The sequence below is a fragment of the Pongo pygmaeus genome, chromosome 11 (genome assembly GCF_028885625.2).
Source record: "Pongo pygmaeus isolate AG05252 chromosome 11, NHGRI_mPonPyg2-v2.0_pri, whole genome shotgun sequence".
Taxonomy (NCBI): Eukaryota; Metazoa; Chordata; class Mammalia; order Primates; family Hominidae; genus Pongo; species Pongo pygmaeus.
Genome location: NC_072384.2, coordinates 77,376,933 through 77,398,461, shown reverse-complemented (window position 1 = coordinate 77,398,461; position 21,529 = coordinate 77,376,933). Strand labels below are relative to the sequence as shown.

Below are 21,529 nucleotides of genomic sequence, written 5' to 3'. Positions count from 1 at the left end.
AGCTTTGATTCTTTCCCTTTCCTTGTCCCAAAAGAGAGCTAAAGAAAAATCATTATCAACAGCTTTATCAAATGACTCTCCACATCATTAAATCATGTTGTTTTTTATGCAGAAGCAGGAGGCGAATTCAGAAACACATTACCCACGAATTCCAGAAGCATCAGAGTAGGAAAAGCAGCTGATATTTAGCTGCTTGATCATTTCGCTTGTGCTCTGGGACTGGTCCCTAACACTTTCCTCTTGCTGGCTCTGCCACCTCTCCTCTTAGCTGGGGCCTCCCTTCTCAGGACGAGGATTAAGAGTCGGAACCTCCATTACCTCTACTGACCTTTGGAAATGGAGCTTTTCTTCAGACCTCAAGACATTGCCTCCTTTTACTTTCCTAGCCTCATCTTCCTCCTGAGGAAAGTGTTCTCAGAGAAAGTCCCCTTTCACATCTGTCCGTTGAATTTAGCTGACATTTAGGGACAGCCTGCCAAGGGGTGGACTCTCTAGCTGGTACAAAAATGAAGCAAACACAGTTTCTGTTCTGTCCTGCCCTTCAGAGAGTCCCTGTCTCGTGGGATGCATAGATACCTGCGCAGCACCTGGCAGTGTACCTGACACATAGCAAGCCCTCACTAAGTATTTGTCAAATGAACTGAGTGAGTGGTTGACTGCACAGCAACTTCGTTGGAGAGCAGTCTATGGTAAATGCTGTAGGAGAGAAAAGGACAAAATGTAAGGGAAGATCGAAGTGACAGACATTGCCTGTGCTTAGAGGCACCAACAAGGACTTCATCAGGGGCAATAGAGAGGATTAGAGCTGCAGGCCAGGGGTTCCGTAGAGCTAGATGGGGTGAGACAAACTGGGATTGTCACAATAGGGCTCCCTGAGAAGGGAAAATCTTTCCTGGACCTTTTCTCAATAGGATAGTCATGTATAATTTTCTCTAAATACAGGGAGTATAATGATAGGAACCTAGGCATGGTAAGGGAGGGTGCACTCAACAAGATTATTAGACTGGAGAAGCACTCCACTGCCAGCTCTCAACAAGAGAGTCTCCTTCCCTGGCAGACCGGGCAGCCTGATAATCGCATTTGACAAGGTTACAGTCCTCTGATCCTTATCTTTTTTTTTTTTTTCTTAAGAGACAGTGTCTCACTCTGTTACCAAGGCTGCTGCAGTGCAGTGTTGTGATCCTAGCTCACTGCAGCCCTGAACTCCTGGGCTCAAGCAATCCTCCCACCTCAGCCTCCCAAGTAGCTGGGACTGCAGGTGTGTACCACCATGCCTGGCTAATTTTTTTTCTGTGCAGACAGGATCTTCCCCAGGCTAGTCTCCAACTCCTGGCTTCAAGTGAACCTCCTTCCTTGGCCTTTAAAGTGTTGGGATTACAGGCATGAGCCATCACACCCAGTTCTTATCTTTAACTTGGACTTGATGTATCATGTTTTCCTCCAGTGTATCTTGGATAACCCCATATTGAATATATTTCTTTCCAAGAGTGAATATGGTGCAGTTCCCTAAAGAGAAAAAGCCTTTCTAAGTTGCCTTCTCTAAGGCACCAAGGAGAGGAAGAACTAAAATTGTAATCAGGACACTTTAAAGGGACCACCATTTTTGGGTCTGACATGGAACATTTATTTTGAATTTCTAGATATTTAGTGCTCAATTCATTTGCAATAATGATAACTGTCTGTTATGGACCAAATTGTTTCTTCCCCACTCCCAAATTCATATGTTGAGGCCCTAATCCCTAGTACCTTAGAATGTGACTATATTTGGAGATAGGGGTTTTAAAGAGGTCATTAAGGCTAAATGAAGTCATATGGTTGAGCCCTAATCCAATGACTGGTGTCCTACAAGAAGAGGAAAAGACACCAGAGGTGCACATGTACAGAGAGAAGGCCGTGTGAGCACATAGCGAGAAGGCAGCCATCCACAAGCCAAGGAGAGAGATCTCAAGAGAAACCAAACCTGCCAATACCTTGCTTTTGTACTTCCAGCCTCCAGAACTGTGGGAAAATAAATTTCTGTTGTCTAAGCCACCCAGTTTGTGGTATTTTGCAGACTAACACACTGTCGTGTACTGAGGGCCTCCTATGAACCTGGCACTGTGCTAAGTATTTTGTCTCACTTAAGCTTTTCAATGACTGTAAGATAGTTATCATTGTGTTCCTTTCTCAGAATAGGACACTGATGCCCAAGGCCACAGCTTTAGCACGCAGTAAACTCAGATTCAAATGCACATCTGTTTGGCTCAGAAGATTATGCACTTGGCATCCCACCAACCCACATTTATTAAGTACTAGCCATGAGAAAAGTACTAGGCTATGATAATTGCTGACATTTGAGAATCTTAATCCTTTCCTTATGGAACTTATGAATGATGAGAGACAGATTCACAAAGACCACAAAAATAAATAAGTTTTGTAAAGCTGCATGGCAGAAAATCTCTGGAAGCAATAATTCCATGCTGTGCCACAGTGGATCTAAGCTAAGAGGCATTCAAATGATTGTGTGGACAATATAGGGTAGTGGTTACAAACACAGAGGGCAGGGCTAGATTCACTGGGATTGATTTCTAGTCCCAGCAGTTTTCTAGTTATGTGACCTTGAGAAAGTCGCTTGTCTTCTTAACCTCAGTTACTTCATCTGTGCTATGGAGGCTAAATTGGGACTAGTAATAGAATCTTACCCATGGGGTTGTTGCAGGATTAAATGAAATACTATAAAACACTTAGCACAATGCTTGATACACAATATGTCTTAATAAATGCACCATGATGAAAAAAAATTTCTAATGCATGTTCCACCCAGCACTAACAAAACTAGCCAACCTGTCTAAACATGGTTGAGTTCTTAATTTTTTAAATTAAAGCTGTTAGTGTTGTTAAATTTATGAATATCTTCACTGACCTTTGTATGTGGGTTATTCAAATATAATTTCATTTCCAAGGTAGTTGCTCTGTCCACCATATTCAGCTTAAGTCAAATACTAACATATTTCACCAACAACACAGTCCAGGCAAAATTCAAATGTTTGTCTGTGTGGAATAACAGTCTAACAGAACTGAAGACAGAATGGACTAATAAAGTATCTGAGAGAAGTCAAAAAGCAGATTAAAAATGCAGTGCGTACATGACATGTGTGCATGCATGTACTTGTGTGTGTATTCAGGAACACCACCATCCAGCCAAGAATAAATCCAGGTACAATTCAAGACAGGGAATTGTGGCTCAGGAATCAGGACACACACCCCTCTTTGCCTCATTTGATAGATTACTTCTTCACTGCGAGTGATGGCTTTATCCAGCCCTAAGAGTAGAAACCTCTTTTATAATGCTTCATGTGCTTTTATGGCAAAAACCAATAAAAATATTTACTGGATTTACAAGTAAAAGTATATAAATTCTTACTTATGTTGCTGCATAGAGGGTCTGTGAAAAATATGTGAGAACTAGAGTCTGTTTTTCTCTAAGAAGACACTCAACTGAATGTTGAGACAACAGCAGAGAGATGCTTCATTTCAGAAGTGACAAAGAGACTCTACGATACTTTTTGATGCACAGGATGGGAAATTGTTTATACTGAATGCATAAATTTTGAAACATTTCTTCTGACCAGCTCACTGGAAGGTGATGATTGGGTAACTAGCCTCATGTGTCACTGGTGACAGAGTACACTCCTATCTCCAAATAGCAGGCCAAAATATGGGAGCCTGGGGTACAGGACAAGATTGAGGAAGAGCATGGGATCCAGTTAGTAACATGAATAGAAAACCCAAATAAAACTCCTCTCCTGGCAGTGGCTCTGCACCATCCTCTTCATCCTCAAGGTGGCCCACTATTGTTGCCATTAGCTACTAAGTCTAATCCCAAGGTTCCAGTTTCACCCTTCACTGGCTTTGCCGCACGGTGGAGTGCAGTACTTTGTAAGAGGACCATTGGCACTCATCACCCCAGGACAAGCAGGGCAAGATCAGGTTAATTTTGAACAAAACGATAAAAACAGGAAGTTGAGCCTCCAGTTCCCTTTGCCCTGTAACATTGTTCTCTACCATTTCACAGGCCGTGAGGCTTGATGCCCCTTGCTGTCTTTTGTGCGTTAAGAGCTTGGTTCCATATTAGTGTTGGCTTGTTCCTTTGACTTATTGTTACTGGCAATGCTTTGATAAACTTGACATTTTAAACTACAGAAACAAGGGAATATGATGTTCATTAGGTTTAGCCGTTTGACACTAAAGTGCTAAACCAACTCATGCGGTCTCTATTATTAGTTTACAAACCCTGGTCCATCTCTAGAGGCTGATGTTTCCAGACAGCTTCATTTCCTGCTGGTGAACAAGTTCTCTCCTTATCTTCCTTCTTTTTCTGCCTAGTCACTGAAACAGTCATTGAATTGTTGTCTCATGCCTGTGTGCTACCAAGCACCATGGAATATGGAAGAAGGAATAGTGGTTGTGCCTTCCCTCTCTCTGGTGAGGCTGCAGCAGGGAGGGTCAGTGAGGACTCAAGAAAGATCCACAGTGCAGCAGGTTGAGGTTGATGTAGGCAGGAAGCCATTAAGATTCAACCGAGCATGTGAGTTAAGAAGCAATATACAGAGAGCATAGTAGTTCTGGGCAGAACCAAAACAAAAGGCAGCAATCTCTGAGCCAGAAAGATCATGCTGGACTGGCAGCATCATCTTTGGGGAATTCATATCGCACATCTCTAAACCTTAATGTGTAATGTAGTCAACACAAGCTTAACTGCCTCTTATCTCCCCCAAGAGCACTTCCTTCCTTCCATCAGTTTCCTGCTACTAAGACATAGAAAGAAGGACACTACAAGAAATTCATGACAAACTCACAGAGCCACCATGCTGCACTCACACATCCACCCTGCAAGGACCTACCTTCTTCTTGGAGGGATGAAGCTGGCTAACCTCAGAGTTACCCAGCTGGTGAGCTCAGATTGGAACTTGAAGATTGGGGTCACAGGGTTAGGGACGCCTCTATGTGTCTTCTACTATAAACTGCCCCAGTGATGTATAAACAAATGGAGCATTGGATTCACACAAACTTAGAAGGCAACTTGACTCACCTATATTACCTGATCTTGGATTTCCATGTGCACATGTATCTAAGTGTGAGGTAATCACCAGGGTAGTTGGCAAAAAGTTCACACAACCTCAAATTCACCAGGGGATATTGTGGCATGGTTTGGGAAAAACTAGTAAGATGACTTTCAGCAGGATTATCAAGCCTTCACTCATTCATCTGATAAATATTTAATGAGTTTCTCCCATGTGCCAGGTACTGCCTACAGTGGTGAAGACTGCAGTGAGCACTTAGGACACAACAGTAAACAAGACAGACACAATTCCTATCCTTGTCCATCAGACTTTCAACAATAATTACACAACATATTAATGATGGACATCGTTAACCACTGCCTTGGCTCTCAGGAAGTTTTGAGCTGCTTCATTTCAGCTTCCCAACCTAGTTCAGGTGTAGAAGCCTTCTCCACCTCCCACTCCCACCCTCCCAACATTCCTGTAGGTTGTAGGTATCCAGAACCCTGCCCCTCTTTCTTGGCATTTTTTTTTTTTTTTTTTTTTTTTTTTTTTTTTTTTTTGAGACAGAGTCGCCCAGGCTGGAGTGCAGTGGCGTGGTCTCAGCTCACTGCAAGCTCCGCCTCCCAGGCTAATGCCATTCTCCCGCCTGAGCCTCCCGAGTAGCTGGGACTGCAGGCACCCGCCACCATGCCTGGCTAATTTGTGTGTGTGTGTGTGTGTGTGTGTGTGTGTGTGTGTGTGTATTTTTAGTAGAGACGGGGTTTCACTGTGTTAGCCAGGATGGTCTCGATCTCCTGACCTCATGATCTGCCCACCTCAGCCTCCCAAAGTGCTGGGATTACAGGCATGAGCCACCACACCCAGCCAATAATGTGATTTATTTTATATTTTATTTTTTATGTTATGTTATGTTATGTTATGTTATGTTATGTTATTTTGAGGTGGAGTTTCACTCTTGTTGCCTGGGCTGGAGTGCAATGGCATGATCTTGATTCACCGCAACCTCTGTCTTCCGGGTTAAAGCGATTCTCCTGCCTCAGTCTCCAGAGTACCTGGGATTACAGGCATGTGCCACCAAGCCCAGCTAATTTTTGTATTTTTAGTAGAGACGGGGGTTCTCCATATTGGTCAGGCTGGTCTCGAACTCCCGACCTCAAGTGATCCACCGGCCTCGGCCTCCCATAGTGCTGGGATTACAGGCATGAGCCACCGCGCCCGGCCTCTTTCTTGGCTTTATTAGTGTCTTTAGGTATTGTGTGTTTGGTGACTAAGCAAGGGTGCATTGCCCAAACAGGTGTCATTCCCATTGGGTGGTCAGTGGTTGAGGTGCTGGACGCTGATGAGCTAAAGTCCTCACCACTCTTCCATGGGAGGAAGAGCTGGTGAACTCTTGAGTGCAAATAATGAGAGGTTTCAACTTAAACATGGGACAGTCCATGGATTCTGATTCAACTGTCACTTAGCTCATGGGAGCTCCAACATGGGAGTCCTTTGCCTCCATGGGGGTCCTTTGCTAGGTGCATCCACTTTCTAGGTTAATGTGCAAGGATCAGCAGCCATGCTCCCGGGGGCTCTCTCCTTCCCTCTCTTTCCTCATTCGTGTATCTCTGTGAAAGCGGGAAATTCTTCTTCCTCTTCCCTTTCTTTTTTTTTTTTTTTTTTTTTAGATGGAGTCTCACTCTGTCACCCCGGCTGGAGTGCAATGCTCACTGCAACCTCCACCTCCTAGGGTTAAGCAATTCTCCTGCCTCAGCCTCCTGAGTAGCTGGGATTACAGGTGCCCACCACCACACCCAGCTAATTTTTGTATTAATTTTTGTATTTTTAATAGAGACGGAGTTTCACCATGTTGTCCAGGCTGGTCTCGAACTCCTGACCTCTGTTGATCCACCTGCCTCGGCCTCCCAAAGTGCTGGGATTACAGGCATAAGCCACTACGCCTGGCCCTTCCTCTCTTACTTATCTCCCCCGGGAGCACGTCCTTCCTTCCTTCTGGCTCTAGAGTACTCTCTCTTTTCCCCTGGTTCTTTCAAAATAGATAGACCCATTAGACCCAGAACCCCACTCAACCGAAAACAAATTCCTTTTCCCTGGAGGACACAGAGGGTTGCTTGGTCTTCAAATTTTCCCAGAAGAGGAAATAAAGGGTTTGCTGTTGAGTGCAGCAAAGAAAGGGAAAAGGAAACACTGGCAATTGCTTTCCCATACGAAAAGGGCCCAAACATTTGTCACCTGCCACAACTAAAATTGGGACCAGAGCTTCAAAGGGGAAGTTCTGGGAGGTTTGACCATAGAGAATGGCGACTGGTCACTACCACAGGTCGAGGGAGCCAACCTGGCATAGACAGCAAACAGAAGTCAGTCCTGGAGTCACAGGCAAGCCAGGCGCCTGCTCTGTGGTCCAAGGCCACTGGAGCTTGGCAAAGCGGATGCCCTTTACTTGGATGAACTCAAGTTTTACAGTTGTTTAGGCAGCTAAGGGGTCCAAGCCTATTAGAGGAAGTCTTGGATCTCTGTGAACAAGCACTGTTTTTTTGTTAACAATGGGGCCCTCTGTCTGTGCCTCCTGGTATTGCACCATCTTCAGGGGAGATTGGAACAATACTCTGCAGTGCTGTTCTCCGCCATGTTTCCTTATTCTCCTGGTGAACTTGTATTCACCCTCCAATGCCCACATCAGATGATCCTCCTCCATTGTGCTTCTTTTCATCTCATACGCCCACTCCTGTTGTTGCCTCTGAACTTTATGCTTCTGGTTGTTATGGTTTTTTTTTTTTTTTCCACGAATCATTGTTTATTCTTTCTTCTTGGGTAGCCCACGAGCATCTCAGGAATGGAGTCCACAGCTTTTCTTAGGTTTTGATACATGCTCTATGACCTTTAAACATTTTTTATCATAGTAACTATTTTTAACTGTTTAAATTACTAAATATACTTTATAAAGCTGAGGTTTAATGACAGTTTGGAATTAAGGCAGGAACGTGAAGCCGAATGTATTTCACTAAACGCTCCCAGGGGTTCCTGCGGTGCCCCGTGTTTCCCCCATCGCAGCTCTTAACCCATACTGTTCTGTAATTGCCTGTTTGCTTCTCTGTATCCTCTGACAGGCTGCGAGCACAGGGACCACACTGATTTTACAAACGTAACCACAGCATATGCCAGTGCCTGGCGTACAGTTAGGTGCACAATACATATGTACTGAATTAAAATGGATTAAACTGGGCGGTCTCTTGGGGCAGAGGATAGAGCTTGGCTCTTCAGAGTCTAGTTACCAAAATCTTCTCCACTCACCCTATCCTTCTATGGGGCTGCTATCAGTATAAAAATCATAATGAGCGTAACAACAACACACCAACATCAAGCGCCATCATGCCAGGCACCGTTACTTACTATTTCCTATTTCCAAGCACTGTGCTAGGCTCTGTGTGCATTATTTCATTCACTCCTCACAACAGCCATGCAGCACAATTTTGTGATTGTTTATACAAAGAATGCTCAATCTGAGGCTTACGTTAGTTTCTTGCCCACTGCCACTCAGCCAAGTAAGTGTTAAAGGTAGGATGAGAGCCCATATCTGTCATGAAGAGTGTTCTAGGCAACTACAAGGCAAATTTAATGAATGGCATCAAAAGAAAACAATTGCCAGAAGAATTTAAATCCTACTTTTTTTTAAGTAATGGGGTTTCGCTATGTTGCCCAGGCTGGAGTGTATGCAGTGGCTATTCACAGGCTCGATCATAGTGTATTGCAGCCTCAAACTCCTGTGATCAAGCAAAAACCTACTTTTTCATAACATCACTGCTCTGCTAATACCATTTATCTCCTCCTTTGTCATCTCCTCATTGTTTGCTCCCCCAGAAGACAAGTTATTTTTTCAGCATGGTCTTGGGAGTATTTGAGTTGTTTCTGGGTTAGCTACAGTCAACACAAAGTAACAATTTGGGTTCATTCCAAAGTCAGTTGTGAATTTAGAGACTTTCCCAAGTGAGTTTTATATAAGTAAAGACAAAAACATTGTCCCTCACGTGGGTCCAGGCCACTCATAATAAAAAACGGGTTGAAAAGCTAGTCATCTGGATATAAATCCCAAACTCCAGCCATGGTGCACCCAAGTTAGTTTGCATAATACAGAAAGGGGGACCCTCGCTTGGCATAGGCCCATTTTGAGAGGCAGTGTGATGATTAGGAGCCAATCTCTAGCACAAAGCTCCCCAGGTTCAAATCTGCCTCTGACAATCACGCTGCAAATTTGACCAACTTATTCATTATTTATTTTAGTTGCCTCATCATAACATGGAATTAAAACTATTCCCAAGCTTTTAGGGTTCTTGTGAACATCAAATGAGTGAGTATATGCAAAGTATAATCCTAAAACAGTATCTGGCACATAATAAGGGCTATAATTATATTGGCAAAAGAAAGAACTTTGCTGTCCCTTCCACATCACCACAGCTCAACCTCCTGTCTCCATTAATCCCAGAATCATAAGGCCCCTGACTACTGCTTTTTGTCCAGAGGATTAAGAGAGTGAGTGGGCTGGAATTAGCAACAAGTCAATTTTCCTTTGAATTGCCAGGGCTGGACTACCACCCACTTTGTTGTTTCTTCCCATTTTCTGAGCATCACAAAATGTAATATTCATGTATCAAGGGATCCAGGATTGTATTTTAACATTTTATGTCCTCTTTGTAAAGCTACCTTTTCAATTTTAGAGGAGGCAGTTTTATGACTCCCTTTGATAACCACTTAACTGTTAAGACCCAAACAAAGAAGAGGAATGGTCAAAGGATATCAGGTACTTCCAACCAGCTAGAGTCTCACTTCTTGAACATTATTCAAATTAGCTCCAGGACTCATAATTCTGTGTTTTCATTTATTGCTGCAGTAAAGTAAATGGTTCTTTTATCCAAATGTTATTTCCTGGCTATTAATTCAGTAGTTATTTTGGATTGTGGCACTCCTCTTTGATTTAGGGATATGACACCTTATAAATATTTAAAAGTTGAAGACTGACACTTGGAGAAATTGACTTTGATTTGTTTTGTTAATATCCTATGGCTAGAGTAATTATAGGTTTGGAAGATGCAATCTCATTTTCTGTTTACTGGAAGCAATGGGGAGCACTGTGTCTCTATAACAAGGAATTTGTCAATGAAAGGCTATTCCCAAATCTTTTGCAGACCAGATCTCTATGCTTGTCTGCTCAGGATACATACTGCCTGTTACTCTTCATAGTTTTCTCCAGAACCTGCTCTTGAACCCAGCAATGTGGGGATGAAAACTACCCAGACTTCTCGAAATAGCTGAAAATGGTCATTCTTGAAAGGCTTGGAACTTTCTTTCATCTACAAGTGCCAGCAAGGGTTTATGGCAGGGCTCAGTGTGATCTACACACCGGTATGATTTAACCATGGATCAATCAACCTATTAGGGGAAAAAAAGACAAGGTCAATAAGGATGGGTCTTGGTGAACCAGAGGTCATTTTACATTTTCAACGTAATGTTCTTATTTCCTTTCCATTAACATTTCATAATGAAAAAATTCCTATATTCTTTAATTTTTAAGATAATTAAGTGAATTTAGTGCCTTTGAAAGGTAGAGGATTTATAATGGTATCAGGGAATACACTATTAATAATCTACAAGACAGGGGCCACCTGGAGTGGAGCAATGCTGCCTCTATCACCATTTCTGCTTCTTTGATAACAAACTGTAACAAGGTTTAGCCTCCTTTGCCAATTCAGAACCAAACTTCTCTCCTGAGACCAGAAAGATTTGTGTCTTTTGGGACAGGGCCTCTATCTCTTGAAAAGTGTTTTTTTTCACTAACATCTGATTTTGAATTGGAACAAATTACAACAAGTACAGATCTTTCTGAGACCTTGGTATTCTCTATTTACAAACCCTCAAACACATGATAGGAGTAAAGAATTGTTCTGGAGCTTCCCTAAGGAGAATAAACATGGCATCTGCCTCTAAGATTGTTACAGCCTAATAAGTGAGTTCACTGGCACAAGTGAACCCACAGGGGCGCAGAATAAGAGAAAGAGATCTACATGGTTGCAGCCAGACCTGTGCACATAGAAACAAAGGGCCTACAGACTAAAGGCTGGCTTCCCTCTGAGTTCTCCAAGCTGACCATTCTAGGTATCATTTAATAAAGATAACTTCATTGATTTTTGGATAAAGATAATAGATTAACTACACTCATTTTCTTTTGTTCTCTCCCCATGCCCTACTAAAACAAAAATAAAGGTGTTTTTTTTTAATGCATAAATTCTCAAAGCCAAAGAAATTGGGAAGGGACTTAATGGTGACAAAATTTTGGACGCTAGAAAACAGATGGATGAATAGGAAGTAATTTAGCAAACTCAAGACAGCCAAAATAACCTAGCAATGGGAAAAGCTGAGAGGCAAGTAGATTTATACCATAGACTCCTCCCCACAAATAGCTCAGAAATTGACTAAGTACCTTTGGAAGTGCAAATGAAGATGGGCTTATAAACAGGAAGACAGAGAGTCTAAGAAGCAGTTAGAGCCCCAGATACTTTGTTCTACTCCCCCACTCCATAAAGACTAGAGGCTTGTCCTCTGGAGAGAGTATAATCTTGGGTCTCTGGGTTAGGGAATCGGCAGTGCAGAGCGTAGGGTGGGCATGCAGGGTGAAAACAGGAGGACTGAATGAACAGGAAACCAACGCTGAGACTCCTCCTCCAACCTGCTTCCCCACTAGGCTCCAGCCAGAAGACTCTTCTCTGGGGATTCTGAGTAGCTAAAGAGTAAAGACACAAAGACACTGATATTTGGTGGCTTCCCCAAGGAAACAGGTCAGACACATTCCCCCTACAGAGAAGCCCCCAGAAGCTCCAATAGAAACTTTTAGAGCCCCACTTTTACACAGGAGTGGAAAACTAAAGATTACCAGGCTGCTAAGGAAACCGTCTAATATTTCTAAAGCCTCTAATGTATTAAAATAATTTATTGAAAGTTGACTGATGAAGAAAGAGATGAAACTATTGATTGATGAATGGAACAAAAATGTGGTATATGCATACAATGGAATATTATTCAGCTTAAAAAAAAAGAAAACCTGTCATATGCTGTAACATGGATAAACTTTGAGGACATTATGCTGAGTCAAATAAGCCAATGACAAAAAAGACAGATATTGCATGATTCTACGTGTATGAGGTAGAGTAATCAAACTCGTAGAAACAGAAAGGAGAATGGTGGTTGTCAGTAGCTGGGAGGAGGAGGAAATGGGGAGTTGTTTAATAAGTATGGAGTTTCAGCTATGCAAGATGAAAAAGTTCTAGAGATCTGTTGTATGACAATGTGCATATAGTTAACACTACTGTACTGTACACACTACAGTATTTTTACCACAATAAAAAAAGAGAGACTCAAAGTACAGAGAGTAAAGCCAATTATAAGAAGAGAAGAAAATGACAAATAGAATTGTCATTCACATCCTCAGGCAGGTAAGAGAAAATATTGTATCCGTGAAATAAAATTAGGGTACTATTAAAAATACGTAAAAAGGAATATCCAGACGACAAAAGAATAGCTCTTAGAATGAAAACTGTGGTACTAAAATCTCAACAGTAAGAAGAAATTTCCTGGAAAACAGAACAAAAAGGAAAAGAAAAAATATGAGAAATGAAAAACATGATAGAAAAAGAAAATAAAAACTAAAAGAAAGAAATGAAAGAAAAGAAAAAAAGAAAAAAGAAAAGAAAAGAAAAGAAAGACAAACCAGTCCAAAGGTCAAGTTAAGGGAATTTCAGAAAAACAAAAGAGAGAAAGAAATCTTCAAAGAGCTTATTTTAAAGTGTTTTTCTAGAATTAAAAGACACAATTTTCCAATTAAGAAAAGAGCTTACAACCAAACACCACGTGTTCTCATTCATAGGTGGGAACTGAACGATGAGAACAGTTGAACACAGGGCGGGGAACATCACACACAGGGATCTGTCGTGGGGTGTGGGGAGGGAGGAGGGATAGCATTAGGAGATATACCTAATGTAAACGACGAGTTAATGGGTGCAGCACACCAACATACACATGTATACATATGTAACAAACCTGCACGTTGTGCACATGTACCCTAGAACTTAAAGTATAATAAATAAATTTTAAAAAAATATTTAAAGTGGCAACAAAAAATCAAAATGCAGAGGGGGATGGAATTAAGTATCTTTTTTTCCTCTGTCTCTTTTTTTGCAATCAAAATTAAGATGTCATCTTAATAATTTATTGTAGCTAATGATAAGCCTTTAAAATAATTTAGTACAGCTAAAGCTGAGCCTCATGGTAACTACAAAGCAAAAACCTGTAATAGATACACTGGGAAAAAAAAAAAAAAAAGAAAAGGGCTTATAAAGTGCCTAGGATAATGAATGAAAATAAACTCACACCAAGGCACATTTGTATGACATTTCAGAACTCTTGAAGCAAAAAGATTCTACAAAAATTCGGTTGGAGGGGGGAGTTATTTTCAAAGTATAATAGCCCAGAATAGCTTCTGACTTCTCAGAAGTAACATCGAAAGCTCAAAGAGCAATGCCTTTAACATGCTAATGGAATGATTTCCAACCTAGAAATCTTACCTAGGCAAACTATTAATGAAATGTGACAGTAATACAAAAGCATTTCAGACTGCACGGCCTCACAAATCTACCCCACACCTTTTCTTGGGAATCTGTTAGGGGATGTGTCTCACCAAAATGAGAGGAGAAAGCAAGAAAGAGAAAGATGTGGGCTAGAGAAACAAAAGAGAGAGAGAAAACCATTCCCACACTTATGGTGAAGGAATATCCTAGGATGAAAACTACTCATCAGACTTATAAGATAGTTGGTCTAGGTTGGAGAAATGCAGGAAGTTCCAGGAGTGATTTATTCATGAAACTGATGGAATGCCCAAAGCATATGAACATTTTGAGAGGAGACTTAGACAACTGGTAGAGAGTTTAGGGGTTGAATTAATTACAAATACATGGAAAACTAAGCTCCACCTATGGAAGAGCATAGAGTTGGGAAGGAAGGATTAATTATGTGGTTTCTGGAATGCTTAGAGCAGCCAGAGTTGGATTGAATCTCTTAGCCAAAGTAAGTAGCTCCAGGGCATAAATTACTGTCAGGGTAATTTAAACCCAGTGAATAGATAGGAATATGAATACAGAATGGTCTCCGATAACCTGAAAATATAAAAGTGACTCCCTTACCAAGAGTGATCCAAAGAATATGGTAAACCCAATGAAATCACCATACAAATGATTTCCAAAGATTTTTTTTTCTCCTTTTTAGGCTTGTTTGTAGGGTAGCTGATTGACAGTTGCCTAACATGGGTGTTTTGAAAACCTTGAATATATATGACCAGTATTGTAATTATGTTGTGATGTTTATATAGAATGAAGCTAAACAAGACAGCAAAATTGATCTCCTCAGTGAAACATAGGCTTATGCTAAACCTCCAGATATCTCTATTTTATTAAGACAACATATTTCCCACCAGAGATGTGCTGTCTGATCCTTTCAATCATTCCGAATATACAGAACACGTGTGTAACAAAGAACACGTGCAAGCTACAGGATATAAGGATATAGAAACAAGGCAAAGTGGTGTATTCCCATCTCCTTCTCCTGAATAGCATCAATTAAAATTCACAGCTGCTGGCTGCCCAGATGTTTCTTGCATTTAGTGCTCCGTAATATGCATCAGAATATGTTGTATGACCACAGTTTCCATAAACTTGACAGTTCTGTATTCTAAATTCTGCAGACTAGATCCGGTGTGTGTATTTTATCTTCAGATTAGTTTCCCTCCCCCCGCCCCAACCCTGCCCCCACCTTCATTTGCTTGGGGCATTTGCAGTTCAGAAACAAAATACATTTACAGCTCAGAGTTTAGCTGTATCAGGGTGTAAGTGCAGGTCAGGCCTGATTTATGTGGCACTTCTGATAAGCAGGGGAGGAGAGCAGGATGGGGGTTTGGGAAAGCTGGTGAACTTGGCTTGACTTATGTCTTTTGCTTTTGTAGGCAGCCAACATCCCTCTGGTGTCAGAACTTGCCATCGATGACATTCATTTTGATGACTTTTCTCTCGACGTTGATGTCATGATCACAGCTGCTCTCCGGATGTTCATGGAGCTGGGGATGGTACAGAAATTTAAAATTGACTACGAGGTAAGATGTCTGTCTTGGGTGATCCAAGCAGTTCACCTGGGACAACGTGTTAGCCACTCTGAACCACTGGTTTCCCAAATACAAAATGGGGATGATAATCCCTGCCCTGCATACCTCATGGGATTACTGTGAGAACCAGAAGAGATGTTTGTGGAAGGCCTTTGATCACTGAGGGTTACTCACACATAAGGCACCATTGAGATAAGGGTCCACTGGAATCACTTACAACTGCCTGACGCACCCTCTCCCTCCCATTTCAGACACTGTGTAGGTGGCTTTTGACAGTGAGGAAAAACTATCGGATGGTTCTGTACCACAACTGGAGACATGCCTTCAACGTGTGTCAGCTGATGTTCGCGATGTTAACCGTAAGTGTGCTTAGTGATGGTGGAAGATCATTTCTCATTCGTAGCAACTGGCAGGCCTTCTCCTTTATGTTTCCATTTCTCTGAAAAATTACCATGTGATCATTTTATGTTGGAACTTACCTGCCCTGGTTATGAAAGTATATATGTGCCAGCAATTTCTGAGCTTGAAAGCTGTAACATCGTTGACCCCTTGAAGCCGGTGTAGCCTTGGAATGATTATTGAGCTTCTGTTCAGTATTTTTTCTTGGTAAACTTGTTCTTTTACAAAAGAAATGCTCAGATTTTTAAAGTAATCTTTTTGCAGAGGAAATGTAGATGAGTAACAGAACAAAGAGATCACTGGATATGACTCTTATAGCTGGTGGGAAGCCAGTAGGGAGGTGTGAACATCACCCGCAGGAATATGGAAATCCTGAGAGGATGCTTATTTGAGACAATGCCCAGGGAGGCCAAGGGGAAAAGAGGGCTAAGAGTGCGCACTCTCCAGGTTTAGGGCTTACTTGCCTTAAAATCTCTGTCCCATGGGATTTTAACCCAGTGATGGTGGCCAGTCTGTTTCACGGAGATATCTACTGCAACTGGGCAGATGTAAGCCTTGGAATTTAATCTGAAAGCAAATGTTTGTGGCAAAGATTGAAACAAATCCTCTATTTACCTCTTCTGGCAAGAAATAAGGCTTGTTTTGGCATAATTTCTATTACATTGTTACGCTATCATCAAGTAAAATGTTTTCTGGCTTAAATATGTTGGTTTCTTTGGCCTCATAGTTATATATACACACGTCTACATACATGTCTGTGGGTGTGTGTAAACATATTTCATACAAAAAAAGAGAATGTGAGTCTTGGATTCTTCCAACATAAAATAAATACCTTATATTTTTGCACCCAGACAAAAATTTAAACACAAAATCAGAGCACCAAATGAAACGCATTTTCCTTTGGTCCCAATGAACAAAGACGATTCTGCTTCTTCCTCAAAAAAAAAAAAAAAATCTCTGCCTCATTTTCTGCCTATTAAAATTTTACTCATCCTTTAAGGCATTGCTGGTGCCAGTTTTTCTACAAAGTCTTCCCCTTTTTCCCAAATCATCAATAATTACTTCTTTCCATGTCCTGTATCTAGTACAACACATCTTTCTTGCTACTGTGTATTTTAAGTTACAAATCTGTCACTTACTCCTATAGAGTAAGCTGCTGAGGGAAGAGATCATTTCTTGTTTTTTCAACAGCATCTACTTATTTGCTCAACCACCATTTATTGAGGGTCACACCAGTCCTTGCACTCTGTCATGTGCTTGGTGGGTTTTCAAAAAATGTATGTTGAATTGACATGAGCTGAAATGTGCATCTAGCATAAGAAGATGGGGCCGGAATGTCTTTTATACTAGGGACTTGTGCTTTGGGTCCTCAACTGCTTAAGAAACAGGCAGACTGGCCTGGGAAAACTGGACTGGTTCCATTCTTCTGTTGCATCCACCGTCAGAGGAGTGAGCCAGTCAAGTGAGAAAGGAAGATGCTTTGAACCATGAGGCTTAATAGCTCAAGTAACAACCATTGCTTGGAAAAAATTCTTCATTTTGTTTTTCCATATCCTACTGCAGTAAATAAGGTATAATGTTTTGTGTATAGAGTTCATGTGTCTGGCCCACAGAGGACATTCAATAAAAAACTTTTTAACCCATTATTTTGGAAAACCTATGGATTTATGCTGAATTGCCAAAATAAGTAAGCAGGAACCCTGTTCAATGAAGGAAAAAGAAATAGCTGTGACATTTTTGAGTTAGAAATGTCAAGGACAGAGACAGATTTTTATGACAAGCCTTAAAATAGTTGGAATAGGGGAAACTGGCAAGAGCAGCAGGGTCACAGTGGACACTTAGGAGCGAAAGGAAATATATATCCAGTTTTCTGCAGTGGGTATTTCCATTATATGGGCAATTTTGATCCTTTCCAAGAAACTGAAGAGAATAGAATTCTTAAACTGTATCACCACAATGGGGATGCTCATATCGTCAGAATATTTCCAGGGTGCAGTTGTTTTGCAAGTATGCTCAGCAATCTTGAACAGAAGCATTGTTGGAGAAGGCTTAGGTTTTGTTTTTTTGCATTCGTGCTAACACAGAAAGAGGAGACTTCATTGTTAAATTTCTCTAAGGAAGGTGGGTGGAGGAGATCACAAAACAAAAACATGACTTCAGAAAGAATACAACATTATTTTGTTCTCCTTCACATTGTATTGAGTAGCCACATCTGGAAAAGATAGTATTTTCTGCTCATTAAATTTTGTTGAACTTAACTAAGGGTTACAGTCGGTTAAAAGTGTCAACATTTGTTTTTCTCTAACATAAGTATCTTCTCCAAGCTTGACTTTGGTCAGTCTGGTTAATCAGAATTTTTTAATTAAGAAAATAATTACAGAAGTAACAAAGACGACTCAATCAGTGTAGCTAAAAATAAATTTAACTCGCTCATCAATTCTCATCTCTGGAATGTGACTCAGCCTATGGTAAAATGATGCCCTATTTCTTACCACCAATGGGCACTCATGCTTTTGGCACCCCTGAAGATTCTAAAAGCCTTTCAATGTTTTGATCTTATCAGTGATTAAATTTCCATTCCAGTGATCTCATATTTCCTGTCTGTGGGTTGTGTTAGAACCAAAATTCTCTATTAATCTGGGGGGAAAAAAGAAAGAAAAGAAAGGAAACTCACCATATACCAACCATTGGATTCAGCCTGGTTCATGTCATAAGGCTAAGAAAGCACAGCGTGTGTGTGCTGAGGCTTCCTCTAGATGGCGCTCCAAGGCAAAGTTTACCAGCTGGTTTCCAGAAAAGGGGGAAAAAACCTTACCAACCTTCCTTGAAAGTGCTTCTTTTCTTCTAGCACAGGGAATACTGAGGTACACACCCCACCACAAAATAAATGTTTTTCCTAAAAGAGATAGCAACAAAACCAGTCTGTCGGAAAAGAGCATCTTCCATCAGGATGGGCCTGTTTTATGACTGCCACCTTGCATACTGCGCTGTTAATGTGAATAATAGTGTTCTCCGTGTGACCTTAAATCTGTGATTGTGTATTTTTCCAAGCCCATTGTCTCTGGGAATGGGGAGATGCATAGTTGTGTGTCACTGCTGAACAAATTTTGGCACCACGTACAACGGGACGAGCAAATTATAAATATACGCCCTAGCTTCCTAGCCTTTAACCCTAAAATGACTTCACGGGTGGAAAATAAACTTATTGACTCAGCATTGTGTTTTGCAAAAGTATTCAGGTTCATGTCTAGGTAACAAAGCGGTTTTGTTCCTTTAGAAATTAAAAAAAAAAGAACTACTCTGCAGGACAGGCAAATTGATATAAAATGATAAACATTTTGTTCACTGGGAACCCTATTAATGACTTATTAATTTGCTCCATGCCTCTGGTCTGAAATTTCACGTTTATAAATTTGAAAGCTTCAATGTTATTCTTTGTTTTTAAAGAGATATTTAGATAGTTAAAATTTCCCAAATACTTTGAATTCCTCTGACAAATACAGTAGGTAGTGAGTTACTATTTGTGGTTAAAACGAGGAAGAAAACCTGCAGATCAATGATCACCATATAAATTAACTTTACTAATAGGAGTTTATAGAACAAATATTCCATCATGCACATACATAATAAATAAATTATAACTATAAATACGTGATAAAAGATGAGGGACATATTTCTTATGTTCACGATGTAGACTAGATATAGGAAATGACTCTGCTTTTGTTTGTATTCTGTAAAATAAAAGGCATGTAGTGGTGCCAAGGTTGCAGAGACATTTTTTTCGGTTTTATAAATGATGTATGAGCTCTGACAGATTTTCCAAGGGGAAAAAAAAAAGATTTCTTTAAGAGCCAGTATTCTTTACTATCCCATAAATGTACTCATTAGCACTTTGGGCCATGCCCTGCATCCCGTAGGATATCAATAAAGATTAATTGAATGAGTGAATTTAGTTTAGGGTAATATTATTCAAGGAACCATGTTGCTTAGTGTCCAGTTTAAAAAAGCTATAAAATGATGAACAAATATCATTGCTTGAAATCTTGTTCTTTCTTCATATCACACTAAGGTTCAACTAGGGTTCATATAGAATATTATGATCTTGCAGAATTCACTGGATATGAAAAGAGAAGAGCACATGATCACATTAAAATTTATGGTGGTGCTGGCAGCGTGGCGCTGGTGGGGAATTGCAGTTAAACACTAATAATAACCAAGTATCACAGCAAACACATTGACACTCCCTGACATTTACTGGGGGCTTCTTAAATCTTAATGTGGAGGTAGCGTGTTGAAATCCATATTTGTGTTGTCAACAAGGTTATTTTCAGAGATAAGCCAAACCATTTTATTGATAATTCAAACTAGAGAGCAGAAGGGATGTTTAGGGAGAAAATCCATCCTATTCACCAGCTTGAGGCTGATGTTCTGTCCTCTGACTGCAGTTTCCAGGAAAGTCCTTGATTTTTGAGGTAGAAAAGTCCTTCTGGAAGATCTTAGAAGCACAGCTGAAACTCCTCCCTCCCTGTCCAAGAAATATAGAACCAATTGAAATTTTAAATAAAATATTTTTACTCAATAATCAGAATCCTAATCTCAACAGAAATCAAATTCCTTTGTAGACTGTAACACTGGAAGTTACAAAGAGAGAGATCTAGATGTTTTGTTCTGTAACTGACTAAAATAAATAATAAACAGTAATCATATTTGTAATCATCAAACATCATTTTTACATTGCATTTCCTTATCAAAAAAAGTAGTAACTTGTTATATTTACTTTAAAATAAATGGCAGCATTATCGTAATAATATAATAAAATCTACATGATAGAACAACCAACTCTTTAATCTTCATGCAAATGTAACCTACAAGATGGCAAATGTTTAATTTAGAAAAGGAATTATTTTTAAATGTTTTTGCAGAATATCAGCACCAGACACAATAAATTAACTATGGGGCTAATCAATTTGAATACTGTGTTTAAATTACATTTAAGACTCCTGTCTTTTAATCATTTAAAAAAGGTTTCTATTTTTACTCTCTCTGACTGCATCTTAGAGCCCCAATTAGGCACTCCATGCTTCCAGCTGACATTCCCTTTATCCACATTTATTTTACAAAAGAGAAAAGGCAAAGCTGCACATAATTAAGAACCTGGTGTGCTAACAACCAAACATACAATTGGGCAGAAGGATAATCCAATCCATTTCCTCTCACAGGAGAGTAACCTCCATAACTCACTTTAAGCCCTGCCATTCATGAGTTATGGGTCATTCCCTTTCTAGTGAAAATAAATTCTCCCGCACCATCAGCCAGAGCTGGGTATTTTTCTTAGGACATGTAAATTGTAAAAGTGTATGACCATAATCATGTCCGACGTTACAGGGAAAGTATAACCTCTTGCTCATGGACATAGGCTTATACGTAAATGTATGTGGTTTCGAGGCTGGGGCTGCCTAGTTACAATATAGGATTTTTGATTAAAGTGAATTTATTCTTGAGATTTTTATGATGTTGGTAAACTGCTTAATCTGTCGCTTTGTGTTTTATGACACCAGCCAAATCCTCCAGGTCGGGGAGACCCAGCAGCAGAGCCATGGTCATTTATCACAGCCTCCATTTTCCACGGTGTATGATTTCCTAGTGGCACTTTCTTGGGACTGAAACCTGGCACCTAAGGGTGTTAAGTTGGAAGCTATAAAAAGTTTTAATTTTTCATGGGTCTCATGTTTAGTTTTGGCTCAATTATGGCTAATAAAAATTGGGGTAAGCTTTGAAGAAGCCTCAAATTCTTGAAATTCACCAACCTGGGCTCTGTGGCACTTTGAGAGATCAGTCTTTCTACACAATTAATGTGCAGGAAGTGATCTGCTTCATTTTCTGTGGTCAT

The 21,529-nt window shown here is 40.4% G+C and overlaps 1 protein-coding gene and 1 long non-coding RNA gene across 3 annotated transcripts in view; one reads left to right on the top strand and one right to left on the bottom strand.

The window, feature by feature from the left end:
* Window positions 1-21,529, top strand: part of PDE11A (phosphodiesterase 11A) — a 466,208-nt gene that overhangs the window by 344,024 nt on the left and 100,655 nt on the right. For both annotated transcript variants that reach the window (XM_054478305.1, XM_054478303.1), the window contains exons 11-12: window positions 15,085-15,231; window positions 15,492-15,599. In XM_054478305.1, the coding sequence (XP_054334280.1) occupies window positions 15,085-15,231; window positions 15,492-15,599 (255 nt within the window). The remainder of the gene's footprint in view (window positions 1-15,084; window positions 15,232-15,491; window positions 15,600-21,529) is intronic.
* LOC129031704 (uncharacterized) overlaps window positions 19,964-21,529 on the bottom strand; it is a 52,067-nt gene continuing 50,501 nt past the window's right edge. Inside the window, exon 5 of the long non-coding RNA XR_008501096.1 lies at window positions 19,964-20,164. This is a non-coding gene — a long non-coding RNA (uncharacterized LOC129031704). The remainder of the gene's footprint in view (window positions 20,165-21,529) is intronic.